Below are 27,539 nucleotides of genomic sequence, written 5' to 3' on the forward strand. Positions count from 1 at the left end.
GTTCAGTGATGGTATCTCATTAAAATACAGCTAGTAATGTAGCCTGTCAGACTTTGTAGAAGACAGAAGAGCTAGAGGGCTCTGTGAGTACTTTGCTGTGTCTAGTAAAAGTTCTTTGTGGTGCCTATAGACACAAAAGACAGAGTAGGTTAAGGGCCTTGGGGCCATTGCGCTTAGACTTTGGAGTCCCAGAAGTCATCCACTGATTAAGTAACAAAACTAGAGAGCATGTCTTTTTGTCTGAAATGGGTCCAAAACAGTGTGTGTGTGTCTTCCTCCCTTCCTTCCTTCCTTCCTTCCTTCCTTCCTTTTTCTTTCTTTCTAGATTTTATTTGTCAGAGAGAGAGCGAGAGGGAGCGCGAGCAGGAGCAGGTGGAGTGGCAGGCCTAGCAGGCAGAGGGAGAAGCAGGCTTCCTGCTGAGCAATCCCAGGACCCTGGGATTATGACCTGAACGGAAGGCAGTTGCTTACCCGAATGAGGCACCTAGGCGTCCCAAAACAGTGTTTCTTCTTGAGTAAGATGTCTCAAGTGTCCATTTTGGTTACGTTAATTTTGTAATTTTTCTGTTGGATTTTTATTCTGGGACTGACTGATCTTGGGAGAAGTGCGCTGATTAATTTTAAATAAAGTGCCATTCCTTTCTTTGACCTCCAGAACCAGGTCCTGTAACCTTATTTTGTTGCAGAATTTTTGCCTACATTGGTCTGTTCACTTTTGTTTGGTTGAATGGTCAGTGAATTTAAGTTGTATAACCTTTTGTGTGTCTGAGTAAAAATAATAATAATTTTGATTAATTCAGCTGGTGTGGTACTGAATAATACTCTCAGGTATAATTGGGACTTGCCTTTGAAAGGTAATCTCCTCTCATTTTTCTCCTAGTTCACAGTCACAGAGTGGAGGGTTTGGTAAGAGTTTACTAAAACAAAAAGTAGATTAAACTGATCTTTTAAAATCAGTATTTTCATTCTAAGTGTATATTCATTTTTACATTTTGATGGCGAAATCTGACAGATATTTGTGTATCTCATTTTCTCAGCCCTCTCTCTACTGGCAAAGATAGAGTGAATAATGAATCACATTTTCTTTTTTGTTCCAACTATTAATGGGTAGATCTAATTCTGTAAAGAATTATGCTGGGAAAAAAGATGATTATTCAGAATATTTCCCAATCCCCTGGGTTCCTCCCAATTAACTTTTCTGATGTCTGCCTGTCTCTCCTCATATCATTACTGCCATCAGTGGAAGGAAAGAGAATTTGGGTAACAGTTTAAAAAACATTTTAAGGAGTCAATTTAAAAAATACAGTCATAATATGTACTCCTTTGTGCTCAAATGGTGGAGTGGGCAGGGTTTGCCCTATGACTTATTTACAAATTCATAGCTGCTTTTGAAAATTACCACTATTCAGATGCTTCCCCCTCCTCTATCCTCTAAGTGGCCAAGGAAGGCAACAGAAAACTCCTTCCCTAGTCCTCTTCCAGTTGAAAACAAAGACCTTTTCTATGAGAGTTGGCTCCCCTGGTTGGAGTCCAAAATGCTAATTGGCATCAGCTGCATTAAATCGCTGAGTGGAGCCTAGCAGCTGCCCTCATCATTGGAGAAAACCAGGAGGGAGCCTTCCCTTTCTTACCAAAAGGTTCCCTCTCCTTTCTCTAGTTGCCTTTAGTTTAGTTTAGTTTTGTTTTAATCTATATATGATTGTGCCCTACTAAAGAGGAGAAAGAAGGGCCAGGTCATTTGGACTTGGCCTAGAGAGATGGGATATATAAACTTAGGTCATGTCGTTTTGTCCACTTTCTTTCATATATGGGATTGTTGTTGTTAAATTTCAGTTCTAGCCTGCCCTGACTCTGTTTTCTACTGTATTTTCTCAGGCTGAATGGGGTGTATGGTGGTGGTGCTGGTGGTGGGTACATATTTATGTTTGAATGAGACCACCAAACTTGTTTTTAACTAATGACCAAAAGGAAATTGGAATTCAGTGATTGGTTCATTATCACTCCAAAGATAACATGTATGATATACATTAGTCATAATTAGGATTCCAGTTGTAGTTGGCTCAGAGCCAGTGGCAGATTCTGCATTCATTTCTGATGCTTTTCCTCCAAGGCAGGCACTCTTAATTAGAATATGAAAATTAGTGGTGCTATATATCCTTTTATTTTATAAAATGTGTAATAGTAATTTTTAAATCATAGAAGCAAGAGAAGGAATGTTCAAAGTATGTATAAATAGTTCCTAAAACACTAATTTGAGAGGACAGTATGTTTCTTTTGATATTTTTGGTAGTTCAGTTTCATATGCTTCCAGGATTTGACTACTTAAATCTCAGAAGTACTCTGGCAGATGGCGTTAATCTGATTACTATATTTCCGGATCATACTTGGATGTTTCAGTTGTATTAAAAAAAGAGTTGCCAAACTTGATTGTATTTAAGTTGTTCTTATATAGTATTGTTTCTAATATGTAGCCCAGTTTCAAAAATGTTACAATGTATGTCTTATGGTTGATGGTGAATCAGAGTTTCATTACATAAAGTACTTTAGTGTCTCTATCTAGTGGCATCTTGGACTTAAGGAAATAGATTGTGCTGTGATAATCTGCCAGAAGTATCTAGCATTGTGCATATTTTTTTTTAAAGATTTTATTTATTTATTTGACAGACAGAGATCACAAGTAGGCGGAGAAGCAGGCAGAGAGAGGAGGAAGCAGGCTCCCTGCGGAGCAGAGAGCCCGATGTGGGGCTCGATCCCAGGACCCTGGGATCATGACCTGAGCCGAAGGCAGAGGCTTTAACCCACTGAGCCACCCAGGTGCCCCTAGCATTGTGCATATTAAGTGTCTTTCACACCGGTGGATAACACTGAATTTAAGCCTTTGACAATTTTTAAATGTATGAAATGCTCAAGAATTTCAACTCCTTGGGCTCTGAAAATATTAAGTGTCTCTGGAAACTCTTAATTCTTAGGAAGAATGGTGAACAAATCAGATCCTAGAAGACATAGGTTTGTGTTGCTAAAGAAAGAAAATACAAAAACTAAACAAAATGTGTTGTGATCCTTAATTATTGCTCAGGAAGCTTCTCATGGGAGAATTGTAGTTAACATTTGTTTTCTGTCAAGAAGTGGAACGTACCTGCAGAGCATAATGGAATTATGACCCTTGGAATAATTTAGCAATATGAGGAGTGGAGGGAAGTAGTTAGGGATGAATCAGTAAAGCAGAGTCATGTAACCCACTAAGATGCACATACTTCATGGCATGATTGGCTGCAAGTACAAAATTAAAATCAGTATTTTAATTTCCCCCCATTTTAGTTCAACATTGTTCTTTTTGCTTGCTTTTCTGTAGTCTTTATACCCCAGATATTTGTACGTTGACTGATTTTGGATAAAAGGGGAAAAAATCAAACCTTTAGTTGACTTTCTAGTTACCTAGTCATGGTCCAGTGGAAGGAAAGTGAGGTGTTTAATTTTTCAGGGCCCAACATATTTAACTATAGGCCTTATGCCAGGGGTGATACCACATGCCTTTCTACCAGAGCCTGTTTATGGCCATAGTCAGGTGCTAATTTTTGATAGGAATCTGTTGGTTTTGACAAGTCCTGTTAGGGTTGTCCTGGGCTGCTCCCAGATATTGCTGGGAGTGAATGGTTAGTTGTGGTGACTCAGGAGGGAACAGGCTCCATGTGCTGTGTGCCAGCAAGTTGTGGTCATTATACACTGCACCTGATAGGAATGTGTGGGAAGAGCACAAGATAAAGCTTTTGGTGAATTGGGCTTTCTAGTCATGTTTGGGGCGTACTTCCTTGTGCCTTATGTTAAAAAAATTTCACTCTTTTATGATTTAGTATAAAATTCCTTTGAAGAAAGATCCCAAATAGAAGTGTGTTTTCTGTAATGTTAGTCAGGCTTAACACTACTTTTGTTTAGGATTGAGATAGTTATCCTAGTTATTCAGTATCTCAGTTTTCATTGCTGCTTTAAACATGGCCATGTTTAAATCAGATTGAAATGATAACCATGTGGTGTCTTTTCATATATACAGGGTTCGAATGATAATTAGTACATACAAACTATTATATAGACTGTATTTGGCTGTGTTACTTTGCTTCATATTTGCAGCCACCATCTGCCAAGGTTACGTGACAACCTATTAATATGCTGTAATATTCTGATGCTTATGTCTGGGGACCAAGCTGGAGGCCACCATCTTAAGAACGAATCCCTGTTCTAAGATGATTCCATGTTTTATTACATGTGGTATTAAAGTGGTAGTGTACAGCTGAAAGTTCTATTTTAAGAAGACCTTTTCTTTTTTCATTTAGTCTCATCACTAATATCTAATTAATGCTGTTGTAGCTTTTATCTCAGCAGTATTTTCAAACCAAACTTACTTAGGTCTGTGAGTCCTTATGAATGGTTTTTGGAGGTGCCAGGCTGCAAGACTAGGTTTCTTCAGCCTGTGTGAGTCCACATGGATGCACTAGCTTTCACATGTATGGTCCTTCTCTTTTTCTTTTATACTTACACGTACAGGTCCCTTGACTGCTCAGAAACCCCAAGTCTTCCTGGAGAAGGAAGAACGTCAGTTATAAGTGGAATGAGTGTGCCAATGTGGAGAAGTGGGGACATTGTAGGGGACCAGTCATTATTTTCTTTTGAAAAGTTATGTAGTAAAGGGAATTCTGGAGATCTGATTATCACCTTTGTCTTTAAGATTTTTATCTTAACGTGGCTTTTCTTTTTTTTTCTTTTTTCTTTTTTTTTTTTAAAGATTTTTATTTATTTATTTGACAGAGAGAGATCACAGCAGGCAGAGAGGCAGGCAGAGAGAGAGGAAGGGAAGCAGGCTTCCCGCTGAGCAGAGAGCCCGATGCGGGGCTCGATCCCAGGACCCCGGGACCATGACCCGAGCCGAAGGCAGAGGCCCCAACCCACTGAGCCACCCAGGCGCCCCAAACGTGGCTTTTCTAGCCAGAGCTGGTTTTCTCTTTTCTTCCACCTTCTCTCCTCTTCATCACTTTAACTTTGCTTTCCCCTGGTTCTCATGCTAGCCATAAATCTTACTTATGAACTCTGCAGGTCGTGTGGCAGAGCCCTTGCTGTGTCATGTGTCTGCAACAACCATGCTGTTGAAGGTTCTGCCCCAGGGGTATATGAGAGAGAAAGGCTGAGACTGGCAGCCCTCCCCATTCACAAGGGCAACTTATTTTTATTTTCCAGACCTGTGTCAACATCTGTTCTTTCATCTCCCTTCTGATCTTCTCACACAAACTCTTTATTTCTTCTTCTGCTCATCTTAACTTTAATAAAGCAGGAGGCTGTGGGATGAGCCAAGTCTAAAACAACCTGCTATCACTGAGTGATGTTGTATTACTATGGGTCGCTGGACTCTCCTGAATCTCTCTTTGGGGTAAAGGATCTCATTAAGCATACCATCCATCCTGGGCCTGCGGGGCTGGTCTGTATGCAGTAATCTGACTGTGGCCACACCAGAAGGTAATGTTCTTGTGCAAGGTTGTCACAGGTGAACCTTCTGTGCCATAGCTGTGCCAGATGATTTTTATTCACAAATATTTTTTAGAAAAGAAACAGCCTTTCCTTTTAATTAGTCAAAATAGTATCAGTCAGTTCTCTTTTTCCTCCCATTTTTCCAGATGAGCAAATTGAGGTTCAGGTATCATAGTTTGTGGAAAGCTGCTACATCTGCTTCTTATGTATATCTGTAACTTTTGTACTTCTGTACTTCTTGCATAACTTCTAAAGGCATTTCAAAGAATGAGTCCTGTTAAAGTCCCCAATTCTTGTTTTCAGGATAAAGTGAATGTATCTTCCTCCTTTGCTGCAGGGATTGGGAACTTGTATTATTGCCCATGGGTGGGGAAGTTAAAATCATGCTTGACATTCAAAAGCCACACATTTTATTTTTTATTTTTTTCTAAGGATGAAGAGGAAGAAATCAAACTGGAGATAAATATGTTGAAGAAATATTCTCATCATAGAAATATTGCAACCTATTACGGTGCTTTCATTAAAAAGAGCCCTCCAGGACATGATGACCAACTCTGGGTAGGCAAATGTTTCCCAAGCATTTTGAGGGGTTTTCTCTTTGGTGGTACTCAAAAGACATTAAGGACCTTCCAGGGTGGGAGGGGGGTGGAGAGAAGAGCAAAGACAAAGGGCATAGTGCTTATTATCTTCCTTAGCCTTCTTGGTTAAAGGTATACTGTATGTTGATTTTTATGTTGATTTCACATTGCATGGATAAGAGTTAACTTTGTTTCAGGAATAAAATGGCATGTTTTAAAAGGAATATAACCAAATAGCAAGGAAATTAGGAGCTTGAAAAATCAATACTTTATTTATGGAAATTAATATGGAAGCACAAATAAATGCATCTTCTTTACTACCTGGAAGTAAGGGACAAACATATCAGTGTTAATAATATTAATGATAACAGTTAATTGAAAACAGTAAATTCCAGGGAAATTTCTAGAATTAATATACATTCAATCTTCTCTCTTAGTCACATCTATACTGAAGATGATGACACTGAGATGCTGTTAGAGCTGTGGTTATCACATTAGTTATACCAAGGGTACTGGACTTATAAAGCAGGAAGATAAATATTTTTTCTAATTTTTTAAAGCCATTATAAGAAATTTGCAATATTTTGCCTTAATTTTAACCTTTATCTTCATTGCCCAAATCCAGTCAAAGTTAAAATTTTAGAGTAGCTCAATTCAGTTCATTTTCTGGATATTTAAAACACCTACTTGTGTTGATTTTATATAAACATTTAGGTATTGTAAATAAAGTATTTTTAAAATTATGCGCTGCTTAAAATCGCATTTTAATATAAATTAAATATAAAATATAATTAATATATTATAAAATATATTTTAATATATAAAATATGTATACAAATATATAAAATATATATTTATTAATATTTATTAATAAATATAAAATAGTTATATAATATAAATATAAATAATTAATACAAATATTTAATATAAAATAGTTTGAGAATCGTGAATGAAAGAGGATATCTGGATGCTAGCAAATGAGAAAAGATCTTAGAGTATCTCTGTCAGATTTCTCATAATTGGGTACTAATTAAGGACAAAATGGTCCTCCCATGCCCGTGTCCTTGGGAGTGAGGAGGAATATTTCACAATCTCTGCACTGGGAGATGTGCTGTAAAATGTCAAAAACCCTTAATCTCCTGGACCAAATATACACAGTGAATAAATTCGATGGTGAAATGGGCTCTCAGTAATTTGGATGCTTCCAAACTGATCATGTACCCAGATCTTTAGGAAAGACACAAAGAGTTAGACTTTGCGTTTCTGATGAATGTCCAGTGTGTGCAGATTGTGGTGATGCTCTCACTGGTTGCTGGGGTGTGCTAGTCACCATGTGTCTTTTCTGCCCTGTAGCTTGTTATGGAGTTCTGTGGGGCTGGGTCCATTACAGACCTTGTGAAGAACACCAAAGGGAACACACTCAAGGAAGACTGGATAGCTTACATCTCCAGAGAAATCCTAAGGGTAAGAAGAAGGGTGTGTCTGTGGTGTCCCATGCACCGTGTTGTGTTTCCATTTTCATTTTCCTAGCCCGAAATATTTCTTTGCATTAGTTATAACTGTATAGATTGTTCTTTTCATGACAGTCAAGGGCTCTGTCTTTGATTTGCTGGCTTTGATTATTGAAGCTGCATCATGGTTTTGATTGTGACAAGTATCTAAAGAAAGTAACTTAAACAAAAATAGTTTTTCTGCATTTCCCTATTTACCCTCCAGGTGTTAAAAAGAAAATCAAGTGAAGAGAAATAGTCTCTAACTATTGTTTTTATAGGAATCCTTTGTCTAAGCTTATGAATCAATATTAATGATGTCAAATGCTGGCTTTCAAAATCATCTTGTGGACTTTGGCATTAACTGCTAGATTCTGTTGCAGTATTTACAAGGAAAAGTTCTACTGTTTAATGTTTTCAGCCAATTGGAAAGCTGGTTTATGAGGTTAAAGTTTCTGAACTACTGTTTTAGCAGATTCTAAATGATTGCTTTCAGTAATAGAGATAACGCAGACACTATAGGCAAAGGGTCTCTATATTTTGCATTTGAAAAGTGCATGTGAGTTACCAGTGGGCCTCTTTTCCTTTGGCCAGCTGTCCCAGTTTTTCTGTCTACTTTACCCCTTAATTACACATTCAGATTACTTGGTTGGATTTCATTTACCCACCACATTTAAAAAATAAATACTGTGGAATTAAACTGGAATCTAATTCTTAGGCTTCTCTCACTAATTAAAAAAACTGGTTATCTTTTTTTACTTATAGGCAAATTTATCCTACTTTTATATTTAAATTTCATAGAGGACTGCCAGTTTAAAAAAAAGAATTTAGAGAGTTGTGTTTTAATTCTTTTTATTTAGATATTTTATGAAGCCCTTGAAAAAACAAGCAATTCCCTTTAGAAAATCAGTTGTAGGGGATGCGGTGGGAGAACCTTCTTTTTGTGATCAGTCTCTGATTTCATTATTAAAACATGTGGGACCTATCTTTTATGGTTATTATTAGCAGGCAGAGTCTAAAAGTGGAAAAATAAGTATCCTGCCCTGCATTACTGTGAAGGAGTTCAGCAAGTGGGCAGATGTATTTATTATGTTAACAACTAAAGCTCTTGGCATGGTCGGCAGGAGAGAACAGCGGTTAGAGTGAGTCAAACGTGGGTTTGAGTCCTGCCTTTGCTACTTACCTATTGCGTACCCCTGGCAAAGTTATTCCCCATTCAGGATTTACTTTCTTCTGTAAAATTTAGATACCGGTCCTGTGAAGGAAATAACATTGTAATGAGAATTAAATGAGTTGGTATATATGAATCATTTAATGTAACATGTGGGTATATAACTGATTGTCAGTAAATATTAGTTGTAATTATTTTCCGTTATAAACATATACTTACACATACCTTTTCTATATATAATTCCAGTGTGGGATTTCTTTTTCTTTTTCTTTCTTTCTTTCTTTTTTTTTTTTTTTTTTTTTAAGATTTTATTTATCTGACAGAAAGAGAGACAGTGGGAGAGAGAGAAGCAGGCTTCCCGCTGAGCAGAGAGCCTGATGGAGGGCTCAATCCCAGGACTCTGGGATCATGACCTGAGCCGAAGGCAGATACTTCACTGACTGAGCCACCCAGGCGCCCATAGTGTGGGATTTCTTAAGCAAAGAACTAGATTTTAGTATAAATGTCCTAGGCATCAAATGTATTTCAGACATCGAAGATAATTTACATGTTTTTATATATACAGGCAAGCATTGTTTACCTATCTTGTAATAGACATATGTAGTTATTTTACTTTCATTGATCTCAGGCATCATTTCAAAAGATGCCCAGGTTGTTTGAAGCCCCTGACTGGCCTGAATATAAGAGCTTAATGGACATCATTTTGAGGTATAGCAAATATTTTTCACCTTGGTGGCACCCGAAACAAGTGTTTCCTTCATTTACATTTCATCTAGAATGGGATTTTTTCCTACTACAAAAGTCTAAGTGAACTAAAACCAAACAAGGCTCTGGAAGAGTCGGTGTGTCACATGCTAGTGTGTGTTTTTCACTGGAGTTGCTGAGAATCTACTTTGGTAAAGAGAAAGCAGTATGGTAAGAAGGAGGTGAGCTGTTGCGGGAACAGACAGAGCCAGACCAACTGAGTAACCTGGGTTCTCAGAGAGATTGGTGGGTTAGCTCTTTTCTGCAGTGGCAAAACTTGTCCTCATTCTTTAGTAGGTGTTAGATTCACATGCTGTTATTATGCTAAGATACTCAGAAGGTTGAGAGTCGCGAGCTTGTAGGCCTCAGACATAAGTAGGAAAGCTCTCTTGGGCTCTCCCCCTGAAACCCGTGAGACCAAAGGTTTACCAACAAGCCAGAGTGTCCATCCCAGCCTCTTCCACGTTTATAGTTTACACAGCCACTGATGTGTGTTAGTGGAAACCGAAATTCATAGTGGGTATGGGTACTTACAGTTTTTCGTAACCAATACTGAAGGACAGCCTTTAACTTTTCCTTTACTCCATGTCCTTGGATGAGATAGTGTTACAGGAAAAATGTTTTCTAGCTTTGAAACATTGATGCATTTGCTCTAGAATGGTATTTAGTGTGCATTTCTATCTGGACTATCTCTGCTAAGGAGGCATAATTGTGGCTTAATTTTGGCATGGGAAGAGTTGAGCATACAAGAGTAGTTGAACATACATTTTCTCTGCATACAGGGAAAGATGTACTCATTTAGAATAATCATAACTCAAATTTACAGTGCCTACAGGGTATTAGACATACCTTGAGTGATTTTTCACCTGGAGACACCGCACTCCTTCAGCAGTAGGACCAGGTAGTAAATGTTTCTTAACATTTATCACTTACAAGAAACAAGAGTCTGTGCAGGCCACATTGTTTGAGAAGATGTGGATACTTAAGTTTGTTGCTAAGATAATCTTGTGAAAATATAAAAAGGGAGTTTGGGAAAGTTAGAGAATATAAAATGAACTGAAGTAGCAGAAGTAGGAATTATGAAAGAATCAGGGAAGCTACTTTTTTTGTTTGTTTGTTTTTTCTTTGCTGTTCAGAGTTATGGTGTGCTGAAAGAAGAGACTTTCTTCCTAACTATAGCACTAACATACCATATATTTTTAGTGCTTTTTCCCCTAGTCAGTGCTTTGTGGTATAACACTGCACATCCTGTGTGGTGGAAAAATAAACAGAGCCATCAAGTATACTCTATTCTGCTTTATAAGCAGACTAGTAAATTATTGTTTAGAAACCCCTGTGTTAGAAAAATTAGTGTTCTAGAGCAGCTGTTATATTTAATGTGTATCCTACACAGTAATGGTAACAATAAAACCTCACACAAAAAATCAAACAGGAAAATTAAATAAACCCTTGCTTCTCTGATCTAGCCTTTTTCAATTGAGACATTTCAGAATAAATAGCTTGTTTGTATCTTAAGGAGGCAAGCTGTAGATTTGGCTTGTCTAGCTAAAGACAGAACAAGAGCAGGAGTTGTGAGAATGACCCATTTTTGTCTCAGTTCGTAGTTGGATGCAAAATGTGTTTTTGTTCTTCTTCCACCTCTCATAAGAGGCATGGCTCTTGGGCTTCATTCCCGATACAAGGTCATCAGAAAGTGCTCTGTGCCAGTAGGGTTTATTTCCTTGGGAAAGAAAGATATTTTATGTGAACATAAAGCTTTTGATGGCAGAATTGTTCTACACTTGGAGTGGAGGTGGGCTTGATCAGTAGTTAGCAATTTGTCACTATGTGGTGGGAAAACTAGGCAGTGTTCAAGAGCCAGACTTGAAACCACACTCTGGCTCTTTGTTTTCCCCTGGGATGGGTCTAGTTCAAATATACCCACGGGGTCACCCACTGAAAGATGGACATGTAGCGTGGGAAAGGAACCACCCTGTACACAAATAGCACAAATTACAGCAGAGAAACTGCAGATGGTAATCTAGAGTGTGTCTTCAAGGAGCAGCTAGAAACTGGTCATGTTGCTCACACAGGGGACCTAACCCATTGGAACTGGGGGGTGGGTACTTCTTTCTGTTTGTGTGGTACTATTGGTAATGTGTTCCTGGAAATGCACAAAAATTGAATTGTAGTATGTTCTAAATGTGATTCATAAAACTTGTGGCTTGTACATGTGCTTTGTTATAAAAAGTGTGTTCTAGGCTCTTTATTTGCAGCAACAAAGAACTAAAATTCAGATCTGTCTCTCCTCTTCAGGGCCTGGCACATCTTCACATCCATCACGTGATTCACCGGGACATCAAGGGCCAGAATGTATTGCTGACTGAGAATGCAGAGGTGAAACTTGGTATGTGACACACGTGCCACATGATGTAATACTTGGCCCTGGTGCAAACCAGCAGCGACTCCCTACCTCATTGGCATTTAGCTAAAAGCTCTATTACTCAGATTTTCTCTTTCTGTTCTATTTAAGAAATGGGAACTGGGTTTACTGCTTTTTCTGTATCCAGCCTCCCTCCCTGCCATGCTTCTCCCCTGCTCTGCTCTCCATATAGTAGACAGACTAATGTTTAAATCAGATCATGGCACTTTCTTCCTTAAATACCTTTAGTGGCTTCATATTTCACTTGGAATAAAATCTGCATTTCTTACCATGGCCCATAGAAAGCCACGGCCCCTAATACTTTCCAGCCCCATTTTGTGACCATTCTCACTCCTCTCCCTGTCCAGTTCACTCATTTTCTTACTTCCTTAGAATGTCTCATAGGGTCTTCGCACATACTGTTCCCTGTTGGGAACAGTTTTGAGGTTGCAATTTTTTCCTCATCTTCAGAGGCCTTCCTTCCCTGATGCTCTGATCACTATGCCCTGACCTTCTGATCTATCGCTTATTTCCTCACTCATCCTGATCACAATTTATAATTATACAGCTGTTTGTTTACGTATATTTCTGACTTATTTCCTAGAATATAAGTTCTGGAAGTGTAGCAATTAGGATGTTTTATTTACAAGAGTATTCTTATCTGGCACCTAGCATAGTGCTTTAAATTTAGTGGGGGCTCAGTAAATTTATGCATGGATGGATGGAGTCCAAAGTATCTTCCTGGAGATGATTTTGTAATGGTTCTTCTGTATTTCCTGTTTCCTTTACCTGGATTTGAACTTTTTTTCAATCCCACTTTTTATAATGGTTCTGTCAAATTTTTAAACAATTAGCTTTAAGTTTTCTTCCAGTAAGGCATCACACAAAAAAATTGTTTATGGTTATAAGAAAATCTAGTCTATCTTTCAAAAATCTTAGGCACAGTAGTTTATAAACAGAATCTTCATTATTGCTTTCTTGCATAGTACCTCCATTTCTTGGTCATCTGTGGAGGAATAGTGTGCCCACTGGGGAAATACCCTCAAAGCTAAGATAGGAGGCACTTAAATTGTTCTCATTCCTAGTGACTTAGGAAGCTGTGTGTGTTCCCTGCGCTGGCCTGTTGGTGCTAGGACTGTGATAGTCCTTCTGTAATCACTTGGTGATCACTTGTAACTGCAAATGGCACGTACTGCCCAGTGCATGTGTCTCTGTGTCAGGACATGTGAGCCCACCTCCTGGCCAGGTGGTTTCCTGAGCATGTTCTGCCTGCTGAATCTGTAACCCAGCCCCTGTGAGTGATCTCAGCCCTCCATAGGCCCTTCTGCAGGAGCTCATCCACCATCATGCAGTCCTCCTAGTGCTGTCAGCAAACATTCCGTTAGAGACCCTGGTCTTCCTGCCAGCTCTGCCTCTCATCTTTGAACTTTCCTCTAGATGACCATCGTTGTTCAGCTGAGTGGGATGTGGGGGTCACTCTAAAAATCAGACATCCTGGGTACTTTGAGGAGTGTTTCTTAGTATATTTGTGATTTAGCTTGATTCTCTTTATTGAATTCATTACTCTGTACTTTCCAGACAACCTTTGTGGGTTTCTTCTCTTTCTGTGGTTAAGTGCTGCTTAAGAAGCTAAGTCACGTGGGTGTTAGTCAATTCTCCTGAACTTAGAGCTTTCTATGACTTGATCTTGTTTGTGGCAGGCATGTTTCCTGCAAGCACTGAACATCCTGATTCATCCAAAAGTCCCTCTAGCGGTCTCTGTCGTGGAAGCCCAGGGAAGTAGCTGGGTCCAGGCCTCCCAGGAGCCTATAGACTGGTAGAAGATTTTGTCATTTTGGCAGAATTGCTCTGGAGACAGTACTCCTTATTGATGCTGGTGACCTTAAGGAATTTACATGTCCATGAAACTCTTTGAGCTTATACTGAAGGCACCTCCTCCTCACATTTCTTCGTCTTGTGGTTTACTTGTTTGTTAATTATGTTCTACTCCTTCCTTTCTCTTCCTCCCACAGTTGATTTCGGTGTGAGTGCTCAGCTCGACCGGACGGTTGGGAGGAGAAATACCTTCATAGGCACCCCTTACTGGATGGCTCCTGAGGTCATCGCCTGTGATGAGAACCCAGATGCCACCTACGATTACAGAGTAAGAGGCACCTGCTTTCTTAGCCTTTATTGGGTCCCTAGTGTTCCTGAGGGATAGGGGCTCTGCTTATAGATTGCATACCCCTTATCCGTTCTTGCTGTTTCAGTGAGGAACGCTTGGAAACCTTGTTGCAGGTGCACATTTTCTGGGACATTATGAGATGCTGTCTTATGGTTCTTCGTTCCCTGTCACCTTTGTTTTCCTTACTAAGTAATATACTGCTTTCACAGCAGTGGAAGTCACTGTCTTGTGCATAGAACTTTTTGTCATGAGTAAATTACTCTGCCCTGTTTGCCATCCTTTTAAACTTGAAGAATCTATTATAATAAGATATTTATTATACTTTAAAAAATGTTGTTAGAATATATAGCAGTAACTTGTTCTATGTGAAATTTCAGAGTATTGTTAAAGAGCTTTATAGCTTGATTTGGTATACAAATATATTTAAATTATTAGAGTGACCTCTAGAGATTTCTATCAATAATGCATCTTTTTGATCCCATTGTAAAACCATATTTGATCATCAGATTTGGGTTGAATATGTTTGCAAAAATTATTTTTTTAAAAAATTGTTTTGCCGTGATTAAACGAGGCAGTGTTTATGTTCCTTTTAATGTTATTGAAACTTGGGTTCATATCTTTATACTCTCTTGTGTATTTTAGTATTTATTACAAATACCCAATTAATGAAACTCATTTTAAGTATATGGTATGGTGAAATTTTTATTTTATTGTTTCATATGCTGGAGTATTAGATTAATAGATTATAATAATATTAATAGATTATATAGACTATATGACTTTTCAGTCTTGAATATGTCATTTTTGTTATCTCCAAAATTTGAAAACATCTTCCAGCATATCCAAAATATTATCATGCTTAAGTAAATGAAAATAATTTCTTGGGGCACTTTGGTGGCTCAGTTGGTTAAGCATCTGATTTTGGCTCAAGTCATGATCTCAAGAGTCCTGGGATTGATCCCTGTATCAGGCTCCCTGCTCAGTGGGCATTCTGCTTGTCCCTCTCCCTTTGCCCTTTCACCTGCTTGTGCTCTGTCTCTGTCTCATAAATAAATAAATAAATCTTTAAAAAATAATTTCTTAATAAGGAGCCTATAATTAGACCCAACTGGTTTGTATCTGACTTATCCAAACTAGTGTTTAATATAAGGCAAGGCATTGTATTTGGCTGTTTGGCCACAGAATATCTTTTAATCAAGCCTAACCAACCCTTCTCCCTTTTTTTCATGATGCTGACTTGTTGAAGAGGCAGTATTCCACCATCCAGATTTGTCTTGCCATTTTTGAATTTTAACTTTATAATCTTTGTAAGGCATTTACCTTGTTTCTTATAAACTGGAGAAATACAGTTAGTATCAAGAAAAACCTAAAGCAGGATTGCCTCGGGAGATGGGGTATGGTTTGTGTTGCATCACACCAAGAGACATGGAACATCTGCCTGTCTCACCACTGATGCTAATAAGATAGTCACTGGGTCAAGTTGGGTAAAACCCCTCCTTTGTGCCCCGTAGTAGAGAAAACCTCATAAAATTAAGGGAGAAATTTGTGGGCCTATCCTTCTTAAAATCAAACATGTGTTTGAATTGTGTAACATAATTATAGGTTATTTAGAAAATGCTTAAACTGAGCAACTTTAATTCTTTTCTTAGAATAGAATATAAACAAGAGAATGCGAATGATAATAACTACCCATTGTCTGTTTTTATTTATTTATTTTTTTCAAAGATTTTATTTATTTACTAGAGAGACGGAGATCACAAGTAGGCAGAGAAGCAGGCAGAGAGAGAGGAGGAAGCATGCTCCCTGCTGAGCAGAGAGCCTGATGCGGGGCTCGATCCCAGGACCCTGGGATCATGACCTGAGCTGAAGGCCGAGGCTTTAACCCACTGAACCACCCAGGTGGCCCCATTGTCTGCTTTTAAAAGTCTTGTTTGGATTTTAAGAAATCAGCTGATAAAAGTTCATTCATCAGCCAGTGTTTATTGAGTGCCTACCACATGCAAGTCACAATTCTGGGGATACTAAGGTGAATAAAACAGACAAAAGTGCCTGCCCTCATACATACCTCAGTATCATCAAAGCCATCTATGAAAAACCCACAGCGAATATGATTCTCAATGGGGAAAAACTGAGAGCTTTTCCCCTAAGGTCAGGAACACTGCAGGGGTGTCGACTATCACCACTGCTCTTCAGTATATGTGCTGCCGAAGTGAGCACTCACCACTGCTATTCAATATAGTAGTACAAGTCCTATCTTCAGCAGTCAGACAAAAAAAAGAAATTAAAGGCATCCGAATTGGCAAAGAAGAAGTCAAACTCTCACTCTTTGCAGATGATATGATTCTTTATGTGGAAAACCCAAAAGACTCCACTCCAAAACTACTAGAACTCATACAGGAATTCAGTAAAGTGTCAGGATATAAAATCAATGCACAGAAATCGGTTGCATTTCTGTATACCAATAGTGAGACAGAAGAAAGAGAAATTAAGGAGTCAATCCCATTTACAGTTGCACCCAAAACTATAAGATACCTAGGAATAAACCTAACCAAAGAGGCGAAGAATCTATACTCAGAAAACTATAAAGTACTCATGAAAGAAATTGAGGAAGACACAAAGAAATGGAAAAACGTCCCATGCTCATGGATTGAAAGAACAAATATTGTGAAAATGTCTATGCTACCTAAAGCAATCTACACATTTAATGCAATCCCTATCAAAATACCACCGATTTTTTTAAAAAAATGGAACAAATAATCCTAAAATTTATATGGAACCAGAAAAGACCCTGAATAGCCAGAGGAATGTTGAAAAAGAAAACCAAGCTGGCAGCATCACAATTCCAGACTTCAAGCTCTATTACAATGCTGTCATCATCAAGACAGTATGGTACTGGCACAAAAACAGACACAAAAATCAATGAAACAGAATAGAGAGCCCAGAATTAGACCCTCAACTCTATGGTCAACTAATCTTTAACAAAGCAGGAAAGAATGTCCAATGGAAAAAAGATAGTCTCTACAACAAATGGTGTTTGGAAAATTGGGCAGCCACAAGCAGAAGAATGAAGATGGACCATTTCTTTATATCACACACAAAAATAGACTCAAAATGGATGAAAGACCTCAGTGTGAGACAGAAATCCACCAGAATCCTTGAGGAGAACACAGGCAGCCACCTCTTTGACCTCAGCCACAGCAACTTCTTCCTAGAAACATTGCCAAAGTCAAGGGAAGCAAGGGCAAAAATGAACTATTGGAACTTCATCAAGATCAAAAGCTTTTGCACAGCAAAGGAAACAGTCAACAAAACCAAAAGACAACTGACAGAATGGGAGAAGTTATTTGCAAATAACATAACAGATAAAGGACTAGTATCCAAAATTTATAATGAACTTCTCAAACTCAAAACCCAAAGAACAAATAATCCAATCAAGAAATGGGAAGAAGACATGAAGAGACATTTTAGCAAAGAAGACATCCAGATGGCCAACAGCCATATGAAAAAGTGCTCCACATCACTCGGCATCAAGGAAATATAAATCAAAACCACAGTGAGATATCACCTCACATCAGTCAGAATGGCTAAAATAAACAAGTCAGGAAACGACAGGCGTTGGCAAGGATGCCGAAAAAGGGGAACCCCCCTACACTGTTGGTGGGAATGCAAACTAGTGCAGCCACTCTGAAGAATAGTATGGAGGTCCCTCAAAAAGTTGAAAATAAGGCTACCCTATGACCCAGGAATTGCACTACTGGGTATTTACCCTAAAGATACAAATGTAGTGATCTGAAGGGGCATGTACACCTGGATGCTTATAGCAGCAATGTCCACAATAGCCGAACTATGGAAAGAACCTAGATGTCTATCAACAGATGAATGGATAAAGAAGAGGTGGTACATTTATACAATGGAATACTATGTAGCCATCAAAAAATCGAAATCTTGCCATTTGCAGCTAGAGAGTATTATGCTAAGAAATAAGTCAATCAGAGAAAGACAATTGTCATATGATTTCTCTGATATGAGGAATTTGAGAGGCAGGGCAGGGGGGCATTGTGGGGGGTAGGAAAGGATAAAATGAAATAAGATGGAATCAGGAGGAGACAAACCATAAGAGACTCATAATCTCAGGAAACAAACTGAGGGTTTCTAGGGGGTGGGGGGTAGGGACAGGGTGGCTGGGTTATGGACATTGGGGAGGGTATGTGCTATGGTGAGTGCTGTGAAATGTGCCTGATGATTCATAGACGTGTACCTTGGGAGAAATAATACATTATACATTAAAAAAAAAAAAAAGTGCCTGCCCTCATGGAACTTGTATTTGAGTGGGGAGTAAAATTAAAATTCAAGTTTTAAAATTAATATTTCCGGGGACTTGGAAGAGATTCCATGCACAGAAAGGCAGCTTATTGATTACCCATTATTAAAGTTTGAGTGGGGAGTGGAGAGGCTCATCGACAGTGTGAGTCAAATTAGTGAACTCCAGTAGATTTTATTAATTCAGCTGTTGAACCTTTTATAGAAGAGTGCTTTCTAGCCTTTACAGTTCAAAAAAAATTTTATTTCAAGTATAATTAACATATAGTGTTATATTAGTTTCAGGTTAGCCTTTAAAATTTTAACATCTTAATTAAATTTGAGATAGTGGCATAAAACATAAAATTAAACATAAATCTGGCCCAGGAGTCTAAGTTACTGAATGTAAAGAAATGAAACATACTGGGGCGCTTGGGTGGCTCAGTGGGTTAAAGCCTCTGCCCTCGGCTCGGGTCATCATCCCAGGGTCCTGGGATCGAGCCCCGCATCGGGCTCCCTGCTCAGCGGGGAGCCTGCTTCCTCCTCTCTCTGCCTGCCTCTCTGCCTACTTGTGATCTCTGTCAAATAAATAAATAAAATCTTAAAAAAAAAAAAAAGAAATGAAACATACTGAGCAACAGAGTATGCAGTGACACAGAGCAGCTTTTCTACAGGCCACCTCTACTTCAGTCATAGATGTGAGTGGTTCTAATTAGCAAACCAATTTCACCTTTGTTTTTTCATTCATTCATTCATTCATTCATTCATTCATTTGGAAGTTTTTCTTACATATGTGTTTGCTTTTAATTTCATGGCAGACTTCTTTTCAGAAATGCCTTTGTATCATTTGTGTGAGTAACCAGCCGTGGTAAGTTAGTGGTTTCATGTCTAATCTGGTACCTGTAACATACTGTTTTATTTTTGCAGAGTGACCTTTGGTCTTGTGGCATTACAGCCATTGAGATGGCAGAAGGTGCTCCCCGTAAGTAACGTTCTTTCCTTTTTAGCCCAGTTGTTGTATGTGACTTAAACCTAGTTTCAAGGCTTCAAACAGAATGGTTTCATGGGTAAAGCCATTCCTGGTGGGACATTCAGATGAAGGAAGCATAAAAACAGTGAAGTTTTAGATGTAAAATGATTCTTGGCATCCACTATTCCTTTTGAAGATCCTTGAAGTCTGTAGGTTACATTTTATCTGTTTAAGTTGTATTCAGGTGTATGACATGAAATTATGATGACATTAGATAATAGGCAGTAATTTTCATGTTACAATTTAAACTTCAGTGAAACTAAATCCTAGAACGTGTAACTGGTCCTAACACATGAAATTTTAGTAATACTTATATTTGACTTTACAGAGGCATAACTTTTTATCTGTAGAATAAGGTCTGGGTTTATTGTGGGTTTTTTGTTTTGTTTTGTTTTTTTGGTTGCTTGTGAAATTTCCTTCTCCTTTGGATTAACTGAATGCCAGCTTCTTAAAATTGATTTTTGAGCAGAGACGGTATAAAACTTCAGAGAACAGAGACAAAACAGCGTTATTTGCTGTCCCCTTAAGAAAAGGGGTATACAAAGAATGTATACTTGTCTGCTGGATAGTTGCTGCTGAATAAATATTTGTTGAATGAATGAAAAAAATCTCCAATGCCTAAAAATTAGTTTGCAGTACAAGAAATGGATGTCAGTCTTGACCAACATATGTTTCCTCATGTTTCCGTCTGAGGAATTGAGGCAGGGGCTCATTGCCAGATCCTTTGTTTCAGTTTTCTTTCACAGTGGGAATAGATTGTCTTCTTTGGTCCCCATTTCCCAGCTGCCTTGTAAGATTCTCATGAAGGTAAATAAGCACACAAAAATGCGCATTACCTATTGTGACATGTTAATATGTGCATATGCCCCGAACATAGCTTTATTGGACAAGTGGTGGAAGTACAAACGGTACTTGCACGGAATCTAATAGTCTGTTTTATTCTCTCGTCTTTGCTCCTTCCTAGAATGACAACGAACGAACAGTTAACATTGCGGGAGGTCTTTACTGCCACTCACCCTGTCTAGGCACTGTATGAATGCCTTTACAAGCCTTGCCTGATGTAATCCTCACCACGACTCCATGATAATAAAATTATTTTCATTGCAGTCTTATAGATGATTTAGAAACTTAAGCTGTTCACTCCCTTAAGACTGTGAATCTGTATTTATCTTTGATTTACGAAAACTTCAATGTCAATTTGAAATTGTATATTCTTCTTGTTGCTCTTGACCTCCCGATATTTTTCTGTGTTTAAATGGGGAACTCAGGGTATGCCCTAGGGCTCATAGCTGAATGTCTAGACTGCTTGACATAAAGATTGTCAGGTGATGGGACAGCACATTTGATATTTTGAGTGAGCCCTAGAAATTACAAGTGAGTAAAATAAGTACCATACTGACGCCACCGTCTCCTCTCCCCAGCTCTCTGTGACATGCATCCAATGAGAGCACTGTTTCTCATTCCCAGAAACCCTCCTCCCAGGCTGAAGTCAAAAAAATGGTAAGCTATGTATGCTTTGTTGTTGTTGTTGCTCTTTCCTTTTTACAAAAAATTGTTCCTTTTCAGTTTCATTCCAAGACAAAATTCTAGGCATTCCAGTTCCCAAAGAATGTAACAAGTGCCCTGAAACTCCAGTTAAAAAGTGTCTTTTTAAAAATTTTTTTTCTTGATAAATTCTCTTTTAATTACAAAATAGTAACAAGTGATCATAGGAAACACTGTGACATGGTTAAAGAAAAAAGTTTCATTTTAATATTTAAGCCCTCTTGTAAGTATAATACATTTCTAAGCATTTTCACGTTCAAAAGTAAAGCTGTATTGACTTTGCCGCTCCTCAGGTGAAATAGGATTTGAATGTTAATGGAGACATTTACTGTAATTGTTGTAAAACACTGAAATTAGGTGCATCTTTTTTCATTCCAGAAATGAAAGGAATGGTCCTGTCTTTGGGCTGACACCTTTCTCCGTGCAGCCCTCACATGTTTGCTCAAAAAAAGTCGCTTATCAGTGAAGGGCAATGATGGTGACCCTCCTCGGCAAAAACATCAAGAATTGTGGTGGTAGGGGAACTGTTGATTTGGTTTAGTTTTAAAAAGTGTTAAGGGAAAGGATAGTGCTCTGTTTTCACCTGAGAATTTTGCTTCTTGTTTCCTCTTGAACTTTTTCCGAGTGCTGTCCTCTCACTTCTGTCTCCGCTCCAGCTCCTCATGCCCGTGGGCCCTCTCCCCTTTCCTTTCTGTTTTCCTGGGCTCATCTATCTTACTAGTGCCACACCCACTACCATGGTTGTTATTCCCCTTCTGAAACTGTTCTCACTGGTTTTTCCAGTGAGTGAGGTCTTCTCTTGGGTTCTTGACTCTAATTGTGAAATATGCAGAAGATCTCAATTTCAAGCCTTCTTCTCTTCTGGAATTGGTCTTTTAGCTCTTCCTATCTGCTCTTCTCTTGGTTGCTCATCTTCTGATGTCCTGTAGTTCTCTTTTCCTCTCTGGGCATTATAAGCACATGCGTATTTTTACTCTTGTTTCTCTCACACTTCTCCCTATTCCTCATTGTCTCTCCCCACCTTTTGTTTGCTGGCAGGACTTTTCTCATTCTTTTTTATACTGTCTTTAACCACATTCTGCTCCAGATAACTGAGCTTATCTAGTTCCACTTACCAGGTTTTAGAGAGTTCTCTAAGGCAGTATGTTTGCCAATTTAACCCTAACTGGCCTCTTGTATTGAAACTTGATAACTCTGGACATCTATGATGGCCAACTCTAGGGAAACCAAATGTGTATAGTGGGCATCACCAAGGAGTAAGCTGTGGGGCTGGAGTGGCACTATCCAACTAAACGAAGCAGTGCTCTTATTTAAAAAAATGGAGTTTATGCTCTGTCTTCAGAGTACGTGAATTCACAAGTGTTTCAGCTGGCCGCACTCTTGATTATTCTGTCCATTACTTGCAGTTTGAGATTAACCACTGTGTGTATAATACAGTGATGTAAAGAGACAGATGTAGATGACAGATTCTTTCTGTGTTCTTACACAAAACTTTCTCTAAACTTAGATGCATTTTCATCTATTTACGTCATTGCTGTCATTTTACCCAAATATTCTAAAAGGATGAGATGATTGCACACATAATGTTCTTCCTCCTTTCTGATTGCTGTCTTCCTGTCCACCAGTGTACATTGCTGCTGCTGGTTTTGGAGAAGTGTCCGCAAACACTCTCCCAGCAGAACTTGACAATTGTTTTTTTGTTTTGTTTTGTAAAAATTGTACTTTATTTATTTATTTTTATTTTTTATTAACATATAATATATTTTTATCCCCAGGGGTACAGGTCTGTGAATCGCCAGGTTTACACACTTCACAGCACTCACCATAGCACATACCCTCCCCAATGTCCATAACCCCCCCCAACCCCCCTCCCCCCATCAACCCTCAGTTTAAGAGTCACTTATGGTTTTGACAATTGGTTTTAAAGAATATATTGTAGATCATTGATTCCCAAATGCTAATTTGTAGACATGGTAGGTGAGAATCCCTTTGGAATCTTTTAATTTAGGGTTTCAGCCTCGAAGTGTTTCTGGTTTGTAGGTTGAAGAAATGACTCAGGTATTTATATTTCTGATAAACTCCTCAAGTGGTCTTTGTGAGCAATGGAATTGAGGAATCTCTGTGTTAAAACAGGTCCACTACAAGATTCTCAATCACCACAGGATAAAGTCGCGACTTTGAGTGACTTTGAGGGCCCTTCTCGGAGCTGACCCTGACCTATTTTTCTGTTCTTTTCTACTTTTCATACTAGCATCAGAAAACAATTCATTACTTTCTTGTACTTTTCTACCTTTGTTATGTTTTTTCCTTTTGTTTTGGAATGATGGCTTCTCTCTCCCATCTCTAGAATATCAGCTATCCTGCTTTTTCTTGATAACTAACCTTCCGTAGCAGTAGTTCTTTTCTTTCTTCCTCTGGAAGTTTTATTACACATCTGTTGTTAAGTGTACATATATTTCCTCCATTTTATTTCCTATGTGTATTTCTTATAAAGCCTAGCATAAACAAATGTAAATTGTTGATATATAAATATTTGTTGAATTGAAAAAAATGGTAAGTTTGAGTGGAAATACAAGACAGTAGAAGTGATTCTTAAAAGCAGTGAAGTAATTGGAAAGAACTGATTTTCTAAATCACGTTTTTAAAAGACTGAACAAGTCATTCATTCAACAAAAATTTATTGCATACCTCTTGTGGTCTGCCCATGCTCAGTGTTGGGCATTGCTGACAAATCAAAAAATCGGAACCAGTTCCTGACCTGTACCTCAGCAGAGGAGACAGAAGGATAAACATGATGTGTGCAGTCTATTAAATGCAGACACCTTAGGGGAAGGATTCCTAATTTGGGGGTGCCGGGAAAGCCCCACTCAAAGAGACGATGCCTGACTTGAATCTTAGAAGATAGGATGGGTGAGTGTCTCAGCCTCGGCTAGGGATGGGGGTTATCAGGAGGCAGGCGTGGAGGAACGGTCAGAAGTAGAAGCAGCTGGTAGGGAGAATGTAGAGGACAAAGTCCTTCCCCTCTTCACAACTATTATGTATTTCTACATCTGTACTTTAAGCATAGAGAATTGATAGATAAATCAGTTGGAAACTGATCGAAATGTCATATTAACAGGTCCAAGAGCCCCAGCCTTTGGTCCCTTACCTGACTCCTTATCTCTGTGTCCATCCTTGTCGGGCATCTGCTGTCTCTGTCTGCCTTCATTTTCACGAAAGCCTCCCTTCACCCCCTTGCCTTCTCAGTGGTTAATAAGCAACAATAAGTGAATAATTCAGTGACTAATAAGCAACCTTACATTTAAACCCAGTTTGTTTAAATCTGACTTCCTTCAAAGCTCTCTGTTGATGATTTATTGTCGTGATGTGGCATAACTCTTCAACCATGCTTAAATGATGCTTCGTATCCACCGTTGTCCCAAGTTCCTAATACTATCCTGTGCATTTGGAGAATGTTCACAGTGAATTCTGAATCTCTTATATGTTTTCAGACTAATTATTCACTCATATTATGGAGTCGTGCTCTTTGCAGTAGAAATTTGATGATCCTTTTTACTTCCTCCTACAGGTCAAAGAAATTTTTTAGTTTTATAGAAGGGTGCCTGGTGAAGAATTACATGCAGCGACCCTCCACAGAGCAGCTTTTGAAACATCCTTTTATAAGGGATCAGCCAAACGAAAGGCAAGTTAGAATCCAGCTTAAGGACCATATAGACCGGACCAGAAAGAAGAGAGGAGAGAAAGGTATTGGCCTGTTTTTTATTTTCATTTTGAAAACATAGTATTTTAGGTTTTTGCCACTAGAATAGGTTTCTCCCTTTCCACCCAGGAGTGTGTGCTTTCTTTGCCAGGGCTGGAGTAGCTTGTGTCTGCTCTGCAGGTCAGTCATGAGCCTCCAGGCCAGCCTGGCTCAGGTCGAGCTGACCAGAACTGCATGGTGTGTCGCCAGGCAGACACCAGACAGACAGTGCTGTGGCTGGTCAGCATGGGAGGCTGTTTCTCTTGTTCCCCCTCAGGAGCAGGTCTTCGTGCTGCTCTTTTTACTTCCTTAAGGGTGTTTGTGTTCTGAGTGCATCACTCAGGGGTTACTGAGCATCAGCTGTGAATGTCCACATCGGTGTGCTCACTCATTTCTCTACTGCTCAAGAACCCCCTGGGTTTCTTACTGCTTAACTCTGCAGGTGGCGTGGTCCAGCCTGACTACTTTTTCCTCATTACGGCATAACACAGACACTCCCTTATGTCAATCATTTAACGTCCCTTTCTGTTCCCAGTATCTTGGTTTTGTATCTTTACATGTTCTGTGCCCACCTGCCTGGAGTGCCCTATGTTCCCCTCTGTCCGGCAAGGTACGGTCAGGCTTCATCCCCGTCTTTCCAGCCCTCCCTGTTGCCTCGAGTCATGGTGATCTTTGTGTTTTGTGAGTTCTTACCATAACTTTCTAGAACAACATTTAAATACCTGGCATCATGATAATGAGTATTTCTTGATATTCAAACTTCAAGATCAAAGAAGAAACTAAATAAAGTGCAAGTTCGAGGCGATAAAAGAGTTGTTCACAGCCCCTTTGGAGGCCCGTACTGAGCTTTTACATGTTCATTTCAGTCTTCAGAGCTAAATTATCAGTGACGCTCACAACTTTCTGGCCCTCTGATGTACTCACTTGTAAAAGTAATTAAGCTTTGTATGTTAAGCTGTGTAGTTACAACAAGTGAACTAAAGTTTGAAAGTAAAGCTTTTTCTTAGGGAAAAATTATTTTTACATTGGATAATTTTCCCAGTATGTATTTTCTTAATGATAGTTCAGAGTCCGGGAATATTTGCTGTGTGCCAAGTGTTTACCAGGTGCTCAGCCTGGAGACTCGTGCACATTTGCAGGTCGGAACAGTGGAGCACTTTATCTTCATTTTTTAGTTTTCAAGTTACAGTGGCCTTTTTCCCCGTTGGCTTTCATTTACCTTTCAAATACCCTCATCCTCGTGTCAAAAAGGAATAGTTCATAGTACAAAATTTTAAACGTAACAGAGTACTATTTGAAGGAGTCCAAAGATTATTTAGGTTGGAATTTCCTTTGGAAGCTAGCCTATTTTAATCTTCTTTAAAATTACATAGTTTTGATTGTCTAGCAATGAAAAGAACTAATGTCATAGATGGCGACTGCTGAAGTTGTAGGTATATTAATCTACAATTATATATGATATAGACTGAACCCCATTTTAAGTTCTCAGACTTGTTTTTCTTACCAGGACACTGACTTTCAACTTCATATCTCTGAAAAAAGTTGGACGTGTGTTTTGTGAATTGCTTTATTTTGTAGATCTCTTCAGCCTTTCTAGTTTTGATTGCTCTCTGGAGTGTAATGCTCCCTCAAAGTTAGGTAGTGACGTTAGGTACAGGGTCTAATAAAATGGACTGTTACTTTGGGGAAAATGGCATAAAACCTGTTGAAGTGAAAACAGGTTACTCATGTTGGAACTTGGACTTAATCTGGTGAAAGGAGAGCAACTTTTCTTTCCTGCTTTTGCTGTATTGTTTCTGCATCTGTTTTTCCCTGGCTTCATCTTTGTAACTTGTGGGAACATTTGATTTTGTATCTTTATGCTTTGAGTGTCTCCTGTGCTTCACCCATGGTCAGTCCTGCAGAACTTTCTCCCTCTTTTGGTAGCTCCCTAAGTGCCAACAATAACAAAATGACATCTCCTAGTTGCCTTAGTTTGGGCTGTTAAGTCTCTTTCTTTCGCATTTTGGCATCAAGGGTCCTTTCCGAATTTGCTGATGTTTTGGGGCCGCTTTTCTTATGTGTCCAGAGCTTGAGAGCCCTTCTCACCGCCCTGTACCCCCTCCAGTGCATCCCGTAAGGAGTGGTCTTCAATGCAGTGGAATCTGCTCTTCCATGCAAAGTAAGGGTAGCCCAGGGAATGCCGCTGTTTACTGAATGTGGAATTGGTTGTCACGCTCCTCCTACCTCCTGGTTCTCTGTACACATTATTTTCCCTAAAGGACATATTGTTTGTTTTCTGCTGTTACACTCTTGGAGATGCTTGCCTATACATGCATGTGTCATGATTTGTGAACTCTCCCATTTATCTTGCCCCTTTCTTTGTAGATGAAACCGAGTATGAGTACAGTGGGAGTGAGGAAGAAGAGGAGGAAGTGCCTGAACAGGAAGGAGAGCCAAGGTAATGATAAAACCTCAATTTATCATTGTAATTGAACTCACTTTATCATTTTAAATGAACTCACTGTTCAACTTCCTGCTTTATGAAGAAATTGTTTCATGTCGACTCCAGGATTTCAAGAAATCTTCAAGTACCTTAAAAGTGCCTTAACATCTTCATTCTTTTTACCTATTAAACATTCTCCCCCTCTGGATCCTCTTATCCAGTGGTGCTTTCCTGAGATTGTATTGTTTCCCCTCCCCTATCATGTGGCAGTACATAGGGCTGTTTGGTTCTGGGAAGGAGGGGCCTGCTGTAGGCACTGCTGCTCCGGGAGGCATGGTATGGATGGTATGTGCTGTGCAGCGTATAAAACAGTCCTGCTCCAAAGGCTTGTCCTGCCCGGACAGTCGGGCGTCTGTTGAAAAACACGGCAGGCTTTCCC

At 39.0% G+C, this 27,539-nt stretch overlaps 1 protein-coding gene across 27 annotated transcripts in view; it reads left to right on the forward strand.

The window, feature by feature from the left end:
* Window positions 1-27,539, forward strand: part of MAP4K4 (mitogen-activated protein kinase kinase kinase kinase 4) — a 189,414-nt gene that overhangs the window by 107,178 nt on the left and 54,697 nt on the right. For all 27 annotated transcript variants that reach the window (XM_032840353.1, XM_032840357.1, XM_032840364.1 and 24 more), the window contains 8 exons: window positions 5,947-6,072; window positions 7,446-7,556; window positions 11,793-11,883; window positions 13,911-14,041; window positions 19,289-19,343; window positions 20,813-20,891; window positions 24,505-24,680; window positions 27,043-27,115. In XM_032840353.1, coding sequence (XP_032696244.1) covers window positions 5,947-6,072; window positions 7,446-7,556; window positions 11,793-11,883; window positions 13,911-14,041; window positions 19,289-19,343; window positions 20,813-20,891; window positions 24,505-24,680; window positions 27,043-27,115 — 842 coding nt within the window. The remainder of the gene's footprint in view (window positions 1-5,946; window positions 6,073-7,445; window positions 7,557-11,792; window positions 11,884-13,910; window positions 14,042-19,288; window positions 19,344-20,812; window positions 20,892-24,504; window positions 24,681-27,042; window positions 27,116-27,539) is intronic.

The sequence above is a fragment of the Lontra canadensis genome, unplaced genomic scaffold (genome assembly GCF_010015895.1).
Source record: "Lontra canadensis isolate GAN:19392208 unplaced genomic scaffold, GSC_riverotter_1.0 scaffold112, whole genome shotgun sequence".
Taxonomy (NCBI): domain Eukaryota; kingdom Metazoa; phylum Chordata; class Mammalia; order Carnivora; family Mustelidae; genus Lontra; species Lontra canadensis.